The following is an 11,224-nucleotide window of genomic DNA, read 5'->3' on the forward strand; positions in this document are numbered from 1 at the left end:
AGCTTCGAACTTTTCGTAGCTCGGAGACCAGAGCAGACAATTTTCTTTTTTCTGCTACGGCTCTGCTCCCGCTCTCGGAACAAGTGACAGCGGTAGCAATGGCAGAGTAATATTTCTATGCATCTCGCTGCTACGGAGTAGTAAATGCAAACCCTGATTAAAACCGCATCTGAAAGCACCAGGCGCGCAATGTCTAAGTTGAATAAAATTTTAGGACTAGCTGGGGGAAAATATAGAAAAAAAAAAAAATAATAACTTAATTGGTCCGTTGCTATGATCGCTTTTGTTGGTCACAAGCCGAATCTTTTTCGGCGGCTTGCCAGCAGCGGGCCGATTTAGCTAGCGAGCTTTCGCTCACCATATTATCTAAAGCGGCCGCACTCTCGTTCCTAGTCTTTTTGCGGTCGCACTTGTTGGCATCTATTGTCATCCCAATTCCATATGTGGAAAAATAAAGATTTTTTCATCGTTTAATTATCTAATACCGTTTTTTTATTTTGGAGTTGATTATTGTCTTTGAAAAATCTCAATGACGAAACAGATACATTTAGGGAAACGCGTATTTGTATCAAAATATACATAAATATATTTGAAGTTTATTAGGGCTTTTGTTGGGACCAGAAATATAAATCAGTAGCTGCAAGTAGCTTAAAGAGGACAACAACATTAGCAGCAAACAGGCAGACATCGTTCGAACTTGGAGACGCCAAATAATATAATTTCCAAAAAACCTGTATATGATCTATATATATATATAAGGAAGTCGTGTTATGTTACAACACTTATAAATCAAGACGGCAAAACAGATTTGAGGGAAAATTGGAGCCAGGATAGGATACTTTTTATCCAGTGCGACAGCGGGAAGATAAGAGATGAACGTAATCAACAAAGACAACTGCAACGAAAATAAATGCACACATTCAAAATTCGAAGAAGAATTAACCATTATCGAGGATTTAAATCAGGGCCATTTCTTTGAATGGCATTCCAGTACGAGCCTGATGTTGAATATTCTGCGTATTCCAAAGTGATTATTGGTACTTTGCGAAAAGAATTCATGTATTGGCACTCAAATTTAAAAATGAGCCAGTGTGGAGGTGTTGCTCATCAGGAAAAGTACAACTACCCGAAATGGAAACACCACCTGAACCATTGCGCAGCATACTTCTCGGTACAGATCCGGATTCTACCCTTTCCTTGAAGTCAATTCGTACATTCAATTCATGCTTCCAAATGACATCGTTTTTACTCATCACAGATATGAACCGTGAACGACAGAACGATACTGTAGAAATGTCTGGCATTGTTAGTCGCAATATTCCACTACTTAATGACGAACAAAAAATTTGTACGACCGCATTATGTTCGCAGATGCGGCAGGCCAAGGATTTTTTGGATGCACCAGGTGGAATTACGAATTACGATTAAAAAAATGGCATCGCTTTGGCCATTGCATCTTCTGGCATTGCAGCAACTTTATTAGATGGAGGCAGAACAGCTCATTCAGGACTTAAGCATTCAACATTAAAAATAATCCAGATGGAGTGTGCAACATAAAAAAACAATCGTCTAGTGCTGACACAATGTAAAATAATTATTTTTCATGAATGCACTAGGGCATGTAAGCATTCGCTTGAGGCATTGGATTGGACATTTAGGGATATAAAAAAACAATTTATTAAGCTGTACCAATATTTGACCAGCTCTCACATGTGTGGTACAATTTAACGCTTCCTGTGCATAAGCTCTCGGTTCTTGCGCTTCCAAGCAGCACGCCTGGACCCACCAATAGTCTGCGAGTATCTGTATCCTTTGCCGATTCCACGGGAACTTTTACCTGCAGATGTAAGGCCCCTTAACTCGCGATGCTTATGCACGTGCTTGTATATCTAATTAATTTTCGGATCACGACGAATTGAACTATGATGAGTATCGATCAATATTACCTCAAAATACTTATATGAAGCATCTTGAGCAATCCAATAGGAGTTCAAAACCCGAAGGCCACCTAACCTGCGACCAACATGTTCCTCAGCAATAGACTGCAATCCACGATAAGGTTTTAATTGATTTACACCATGACTTTTTGGCTTTCCATAAGTGCAGCCTTTTGGTACAGGGCGCTTTCGGCCACCACGACGTACACGAATTCGATAAATGACAAATCCTTGTTTAGCTTTATATCCCAGACGTCTTGCTTTATCCGGTCGAGTTGGCCTAGGCGAGCGATGCAATTTATTCAATTGACGATACTGCCAAACGCGAATTGTAAGCAGATATCGCATGACATCGCTTTGCCTATACAGTTCCTGCATATACCGATAAGCCCCCATGTCCAAAACTGATAGACCTGCTTACCAGAAGTGAAGTTTCAAAAATGATAAACTATTTGGCGGCACGTTAAAATGACCTGAAAGGAGTAACAGACAAACTCTTCAAATGCTTCGAGATCCATCCGCCGAAATTTTCTCTAAACAATTGTTAGATATTGGCGATGGGAAAGTTGCTGAACGTAAAAATACTGGATGTACCGGAAATACTGAAAAACAAATTTATTAACCAAAATAAATGAAAAAAAAAAAAACAATTAGCCCTTCTAGAAAACCAAAAGGGGCAACATAACGTTTTCTAGTCTTTCAATAAAATAAAAATATTATTTTATTCTTATTTTTTGTTTAAGTTGATTACAGAAAAAAATATCGAGTTAAATACACCAAGGGCATACATATGTATGTTATTCTTAGCTGTTTGCTCCAAATGGCAAACTGCGAAAATGCCTGTTTCATGCCAGAAACTATGGTCCTAGTAGAAACGCATCAACTGAATTTAATGGAAGTTCATTTAATACTAGTTTCTGTCTGCTCCTTCTCTTCTTTCATTCGAAACTGCGACGCAGCGAGTAACAAGAACAAGTACTTGTAACAGAGCGATAATATCTTTAGGCGGTACAATTCAAATATTTCTCATAAGTATGGACGTAAGGAACACACGTATATATCTTGCAGCTCGGGCTCGTTGGAGGTTATTTTATTTTCTCGTAGCTTGCTATGCCCCGTCTCATAGCTAAGTAGCCCAAGAGTTCTACGTATTTCCCTCACATATTATTTTTATAAACAAGTTACGACTAAACATCGGCCGCGTTGAATGGCCGAAGCGCTTCAATTGATAGGTAATGATGCTAGTCTATGGATAGCACGTTTGTAAATTCCATTTGTAGTTTTGACGATAGCCACTCGGACCCTTCCAACAGCACCTGTAATCGTTTCAGTGATGATGCCCAAAAGCCATGGGTGAGGTGGCAAGTTGTCCTTCTGAATTGCGATAAATGTCCCAGCAGTTAAATTTGGCGACTCCTTATTCCATTTCACGAGTTGTTGTAAGCTCAACAAGTAGTCTCGTGACCAATCCTTCCAAAAGCGTTGTTTTATCGCAGACACCAGATGCCAGCGCTGAAGAAACGATAAATTCGGTTCCACATTTGCCTGAGCGGATGCTGGAGGCAAGGACGCCAAGCTGGTCCCGACGGGGAGGTGCCCAGGGGTTATAGCTTCACCATCATTTGGGCTTGAGCCGTCAGCGATAATCGGCCGCGAATTCAGCACTGCTTCAACTTCTATGATCACCGTCTGTAGCTCGTCTTCTTTTAGTAACGCTTTACCCACAGCTCGGAGAAACCAGTGTTTAGCCGATTTAACGGCCGCCTCCCAAAGCCCTCCAAAATGTGGGGCTCTGGGAGGGATGAAGATAAATTCGAATCGACGAGGTGCTCCAAATGCTGTCATAGCGTCCTTATGGGTTTCCAATTTTCTCATTAGGTCATGTATGATGCGAGACGAGCATGAGAAATTCGTGGCGTTATCGCAATACAATTTCTCGATGGGTCCACGTCTTCCGACAAATATCTTGATTGGAGGCTTGCCACGAATTCCTAGCGATAGGAATCGGCCCAAATAAGTCAACTCCACTAATTGCAAACGACCTTGTTCCTATCAAACGGTCGGCTGGTAAGTTACCCATTATTTGTGAAGCTAATTTTGGCTTGTATCGAAAGCAATGTACACATTGTCGTTCGAGCGCGCTACATTCGCGCCTAGCATTTATGAGCCATATTGTTTGGCGAATAAGACCAACCAATGCTCTGGGTTCTGCATGACAGTTGATTCTATGCAGATGTTGAATGTATAAACTCACGAATCTGTTGCTCTTTGGCATAAGAAGGGGAAACTTTACGCTGTAGCTCAACTGTGCATTGAACAATCGACCTCCTACTCGCAACAAAGACACCTCAAGCATTCCGATTGATTCAGTCACAACGAATGGACTTAATTTTTGAAGTGAGTCTGGCAATTTAACTGATTTTTGTAATTTTATGAGTTCACTTTTATATGCATTTTGCTGGATGACGCTTACAACAAGTAAGAAGGCCGAGCCGAGCTGAGCCGAGGTAGGATTTAGCGAAGACCACGAGCGAGATTTTGTTGCGTTAACGATTCGTAGGAAGTACGCAACAATGCGCATTACTTTAAGGGTAGGGTAAGGTATTAAATTTTTTTTTTTTTTTTATTTTTTTTTTTATTTTTTAAATTGAATGCATAATATTTGAAGAATATTGTGTCAAAATTTCAAGTCAATTAAAGCAAAATTGACGAAGTTATTAGTTATTGACGAAGTTGCTCATAAACGTTTTACACTGGATTTTTTTGTGTTTAAAACTTTAAAGCGTTTTTCCCACAACTCACGTTTTCAAAGTCGGTGCCCCTCATAACTTCAAAACTACTGCACCGATCCTTTTGAAATTTTAAACACCATTTCTGTACATATTTTACGAGGTAACGCTGTCGAGTTTTTTTTTTTTTTTTGTTTTTAATTTTGATTTTGCAATGACAAATTAACCGATTTTTTTCCCAAAAAATTGAGTTTTTCATTTCAAAGTCTTCGAAAAAATTAAAAAATTGCAATTTTCAAAAAACCTTCACAGCGTTACCTGGGGCGAACTATTATCTAACGAATGAACTTTCATTTTTTGATTACAAATGATCCAGCACCGAGTTATGAGGGGCACCGCAATTCAACTTTTTTTGGCGACACGTCCGGACAATTGCTACCATTGCCATATTTTTTAAATATTTTTTTGTAAAAATTTGATAAAACATTCTTCTAATGTCATACTTTAATATACCGTTGGTTGAATAAATAAATTTTAACTGTGCCGTCAGGAAAAAAGTCACAAAAAAATGGCTTTTTTCGCATGATTTGACCTTACCCTCCCCTTAAGAAATGAAGATGAATTTTCGACAATTTTTTCTATCGGATTCGGCTCGAGTTGTGTTGTAACGTGGCTAGTAGTAATATTCTGAATCTCTAACTCTTCGTTAGTGTTGATTTGCTGAATTTTTGTATTTTGAGGCCAACGCCTTTGATCTTGAGTCAAAAAGTGGGGACCATCAAACCAAAATGAATTTTTAAATTCATTAACTGTACAACCCCGAGATGGAAAGTCTGCTGGATTGCTGTCAGTGGGTACATGGCGCCAACTAGCCGATGAGGTTATCTCTTGAATCTCACTGACGCGGTTGGCAACAAAGATTTTTAGTTTTGAAGGATGTGTTTGCAGCCAATACAAGACGATTTCTGAATCGGACCACATAACAACTCGTTCAACTGGAGAGTCGATCAATGGACGAACTTCTTCCCACAAGTTGGCTAGCAAGTGCGCCGCGCAAAGCTCCAGTCGTGGTACCGACTTTGTTTTCAGAGAGGCCACTCTTGATTTAGCAGTAAGCAATTTAACTTCCACACCATGTGGATGTTCGACACGGATGTACAGGCAACATCCGTATGCCTCAGTTGAGGCATGTATTTGACATACGGTATTTTTTGTCGTACCTACATGCCTTAGAATTGTCAATATAGCCAACTCTTCCAAATCAATTGTGATCGATTGCCATTTCTACTGAAGGCTGTCAGGAATTGGATCATCCCACTCTATCTTAAGCAGCCAAATCTGTTGTATAAAAATTTTTGGCCTTTGTGACAACAGGACAGATAAGCCCGAGAGGATCATATAGGCGAGCAGTAAAGGACAACATAGATCTTTTTGTTGGCGCATGGCTTGTACACATCTCTCGCGAAGAAAACTTAAAGATATCATGTTTTGGGTTCCAAACGAGGCCTAACGCCTTTGTATCTTTGTGCTCCCCGACAGATACATCTGTAGACTGATTAAGATCTGCTCACAGTTAGTTGCCTAAGATTTCAACTACTTCGTTTCGCATCGACGTAAGTTCTTCGATTGCATCCGCGCCTGACAAAAGATCGTCAACTTAGAAGCTATTCGATAAGACTAAGGATCCTATAGGGTGAGAAACTGAATATATCTCACTGAGGTACTTGAGGCAGCGGATAGCTAAGAACGGTGCGCAGGCCGTGCCGTATGTAATGGTATTCAAGCGATAGACTTCTAATTTTTCATCCTTATACTGTCTCCTATTATTTGAAAATTACGATGGGATTCAGTTATTTCGACTTGTCTATACATTTTGACGATATCTGCTGTAAAAGCGTATTTGCAAAGACGAAACCTTAGCAATGTAGCGTATAGACACGGCTGTATAGTTGGTTCGATCATAAGCAATTCGTTCAATGACACTTGAGAGCTTGTCTTACTCGATGCATCGAAAACTACTCTATGTTTAGTGCATGAACTTTGCGGTATGAGCACACATTGATAAGGAATGAAGAAATGAGGCTCAGTAGGAATTTCATCATTGACCAACGTCATGTGGCCTAAGGAAATGTACTCATTCATAAAGGCAACGTACATGCAATTTATTTCTGGGTTATTGGACATCCTCCTTTCTAGATCCTCTCCATGAATGCTTTTTCGCACATAATTTGCTCCGGAGTGTAAAGTTTATTCTGTGCAATGCTCGGGAGACTTTCTATTTCCCAGAATTTTCGAATCAACATGTCTACACTGCAATGATCTTGAACCGTGCTCAACATTGAGGTAGACTGTTTGAAATTTGTTTTTGATGACTTGCACCGACCTGCTACGATCCATCCAAAAACGGATTTTTGTAGGATTGGACCATATGTTTCCTGCTTAAATTTCCCTTCCTTTAACAACTCGAAAAATGCGTCAGCACCAAGCAATATGTCAATTCTCTGAGGTTTGTGGAACAGTGGATCAGCTAACTTTATGTTGTCAGGGAGGTTCCAGTCTAACACTTGAACTGCCCTCTCTGGTTAGGACGATGATATTGACTTCAGAACAATAAGTTTAGCTTCCAATTGAAATGCCTGTGTTCGGGAGTGTAAAGTCGCTTGAACTACATGGCGAGCTGATACAGCTGATTGACCTTTTCCAAGAAGGTTTGTCGAAAAGAAATTCGAAAAGATTCGATCGCGCTTAAGTTTTAGAATTTTGGACAACTTCTCTGTTATAAAGTTTACCTGCGACCCGGAATCTAAAAGCGCACAAGCGATATGCATTTGACCATTGCTGCCTGTAATGTTAACAAGGGCTGTAGCTAATACAATCTGATTTGAGTCGGCTGTCATCGCGTGATGGACGGCCGAGGTGGTCAAAGGTTGTGTAAAAATCGGCTCTTGAGTGGAAGCTAGCTCTGACGGTGAAGAGTCGGAGCTGTATCTATGAAGCAGTGAATTATGTGGCTTCGAACACACGCGTCACTTACAGGATTGACACGAAAGAACGGAATGCCCTTTCCTTAGGCAATTTATGCACAATGGGAATATCTTTGCGAATTTGAATCATGTAGCGACTGTTGCGGCCACAAACGAACTGCACGCGTAAATGTAGTGATCCACAGCTTTGCAATAATAGCATTTTGGATCCTGGCTTTTAGTGGTATTGGCAACGGACAAGGAAGTTTTATTAAAGTTTTTTAAAGAATTTGGCCGCCCCAGCTTACGAGATCTTTGAGTGCTTGACGTAGCTTTATCTGCTGCTAAATGTTGGTAGCGTTTATTGAGTGCATCTTGGCAGTCCTGCTTAAGAGGGATGTTTTGAAAGTCTAAACTTTCTTCCCATTTAGACTTAGTTTTTGCGTCCACTTTGGTCATGACAATGTGTATGAGCATTGCATTTGCTATTACCTTGTCACTGCCTAGTGAAAACAAGGATTCGTAGATAGCTGTGACAATATCTATCACGCAGTGACAAGGCGGACGGACCCTGCATTGTGGGAATGTCAAAGAGGCGTGAAATACAATCAAAAAAAATTAAACACTGATTGTCGTACACCCGATTTAAGGCGGCCCGTGCCTTTGGGTAATTGGTCTCAGTTATTTGGTATGCTTTCACGGTCCCCAACGCTTCTTTCTCCAGACATGACAACAGGTGATTAAATTTTTCGACGTCGTAAAGAGTTGGATCGCTATCTATGAGACTGGTGAATAAACCAATGAAATTCTTATACTCTGAGTACCATCCGGAAAACTTGGGTAAATTCAATCGAGGTAAATTTTTATTGTACGAGCTTGTTGTATTAAGGGTCGAGTTAAGTAATGGTCGTCTTTGATTTTGTACATTAGCTGACATATAAAGAGATTTTTTGGCTACACACTTATCCTCAAACTCAGCTCGCGAGGATAATACCGGATTAATGGACTCAATTTCCTCTTGAAGGTTAAATCTAAAAGCACACAAGCGCTTTATGCACGATTTATGCAATTGTTTAAAATGTCTAATCTGCACTCTAATTCGCTGCCTCGAATGGATACGATTTGTTGTTGCATAAACTCTCCCATGCGGTCTATGTCACCCTCAACATTTTCAAGACGCGAGAGTAATGAATTAGCACGATCGTTGCCATCATTGACATCATGTACACTTGAACTTTGCTGACGACTTAAACGTCGCTTCGGAGCCATGATGCAACTTTACGCTAAAATCTTTACGAGTGAATCTTTGCCACCCACTTGAAATTGATTTAATTGAAATTGAATTCTCAAGTAGAAAGCTTAGCTATCTAGTGTTGCGAAAGGTTATATTAATTGAACTTATTTTAACTTTGTATCTTTGTTTTAACTGTACCCTAATTGCAAGTGAGCTGAAGTGCAAGCGTGAGCCGTAACTCTACAGCAGAGAGACAAATTGAACAACTGGAATCCACAAAACTCGGGCTAAGCGCAATTAAGGTGCTGAAACGATTTTCAAAGCTCCCTCTGATCGATGAACTGTATTTTTGCTGTATGTATGTGTGTGTGATGTATGCGATGGTATGTGCATGTGAAGAGAGAAAGAACGGCACCAAGCAACTAAAGAACCAACCTGTAATCTTGACACGTGTTTGCCTCAAAACTTACTAGTTTATTTACCGAAATGCTATCAATTTGTTACTTAGCGATTAGCGAAATCCAGCGGCGTGTCCAGTACAAGCCCAAACTGAGATTCCACGGTGAATGTATATATGTAAAGCTGATCTTCTATATGAACGATGAATTCCAACGGCGTGTCGAATAAAAGCCCAAACTGAGATTGCGGATGTACGTATAGGTGATCTGCTATGTATATATGATGATACGTCCTTTTGAGTCCACCCGGGGGCGCTAAAAAATGTTTGCTCTAAATGGCAAACTGCAAATATGCCTGTTTCAGGCCAGCAACTATGGTCCCAGTAGAAACGCATCAACCGAATTCAATGGAAGTTCATTTATTACTAGTTTCTATCTTCTCCTTCTCTTCTTTTATTCGAAACTGCGACGCAGCGAGTAACAAGAACGAGTACTTAACAGAGCGATAATATCTTTAGGCGGTACAATTCAAATATTTCTCATAAGTATGGACGTAAGGAACACACGTAGATATCTTGTAGCTCGGGCTCATTAGAGGTTATTTTATTTGCTCGTAGCTTGCTATGCCCCGTCTCATAGCTAAGTAGCCCAAGTTGCGAGTTCTTCGTATTTCCCTCAGACATTATTTTTATAAAAAAGTTAGGACTAAACATTAGCTGAAAACGGAACGATCACATTATGATGACAATTGTGCGACGTGAAGTGTTTCTTATTGTAAAAGGGTACCTTTATGGCCATTTAAGCCTAAGTTTTCCTTAAAACTATATTTTCAGCTGTAGCCATTCAGAACCTTTGCAAATCAGTCTTGTATGGCGGCTAAAGTAAGAAACAACCATTCACGGCTGCAGTACCTGACAGACCCCGTAAAGTATATATATTCCTGATCAGCATCAACAGCCGATTCATTAAAGACAAGTCCGTCTGTCCGTATGAACGCGAGGATCTGAGTCACCATAAGTAAAGATTTGGAATAGAACTCCTGTAATGCCAACCCAGTTCAATTTTGTTGCAAATTTTTGACACGCCCGCTCCCGCTTCTACGCGTGATCCTGGTAAAAAGGACTATTGAGGCGACAATCGGAGAAGTGTCAATTCAGAGATTTGTAAGAAGATGCACTCAAAAAGAATGTGTACTCGCCCCCTACTTCCGAAAGTCGCAAGAAACAACCTACTACGATCCTTAGGGGGTGTTGGCTGCAAATTTATTGCATATGCGGATGATGTAGAATTTGCCTTTACTGGAAAATTTGCACAAAATCTGTGCGACGGCAAAGACAGGAAACTGTACTGAAGCCCAACATCAGGGATAGAGCAAACATAGCGGCTATCGCGCTCTGTACCTATCGCCCTATCGTATATAGCTTGTTGGCTTATATAGGTCATGTCTCCTTAAATAGTAAGATGGCTTTACACTATGGTTATTAGACCTATCCTATTCTACAGGGTAGTAGTCTTGTGGCCTGCCCTAACAAACTCTAGAGGCACTGAGAAAATGAATAAATATTCAGAAATGCAACAACTCGAGCATAATCTGACTCCTTAAGTAGTAGCAATGACAGGTACTACCAACGCTGATCTTGTATAACCTAAAAAATATAAATTTTCAGATGGAGTAAAAGTTTTCTTTGCCAATGACACCCTTCAACAAAACTTTTTTTTTAAATTGTTCAATATTTAGTTATTCTAGGTTATGAAAATAAGCTGCTAAAATTTGCTACACTTAATGTTCTTTTTTCGAATGTTTCTCGAACCCTCATCCATTTAAGCAGATGGAGGTTCTTGTGATACCGCACAGGCAAGAGGTCCTACAAGGGGACCTCCCCCCATCCCATCTACTAAACTGCCCAAGAGTGTGCTATCTTTCCTGCCGCGGCTCGCGGTTCCATCCAGATTTACGGATGAA

At 40.2% G+C, this 11,224-nt stretch overlaps 1 protein-coding gene across 1 annotated transcript; it reads right to left on the reverse strand.

Annotated features, from left to right (window-relative positions):
• Positions 1 to 1,679: 1,679 nt before the first annotated feature.
• LOC108124161 (large ribosomal subunit protein eL15-like) lies at positions 1,680 to 2,358 on the reverse strand. The gene is given in 1 exon segment (XM_017239724.3): positions 1,680 to 2,358. A coding segment is annotated over 1 exon segment (609 nt). The 5' UTR covers positions 2,334 to 2,358; the 3' UTR covers positions 1,680 to 1,724.
• Between the last annotated feature and the right edge of the window lie 8,866 nt (positions 2,359 to 11,224).

This window comes from Drosophila bipectinata, chromosome 2R (genome assembly GCF_030179905.1).
Source record: "Drosophila bipectinata strain 14024-0381.07 chromosome 2R, DbipHiC1v2, whole genome shotgun sequence".
NCBI classification, from domain to species: Eukaryota; Metazoa; Arthropoda; class Insecta; order Diptera; family Drosophilidae; genus Drosophila; species Drosophila bipectinata.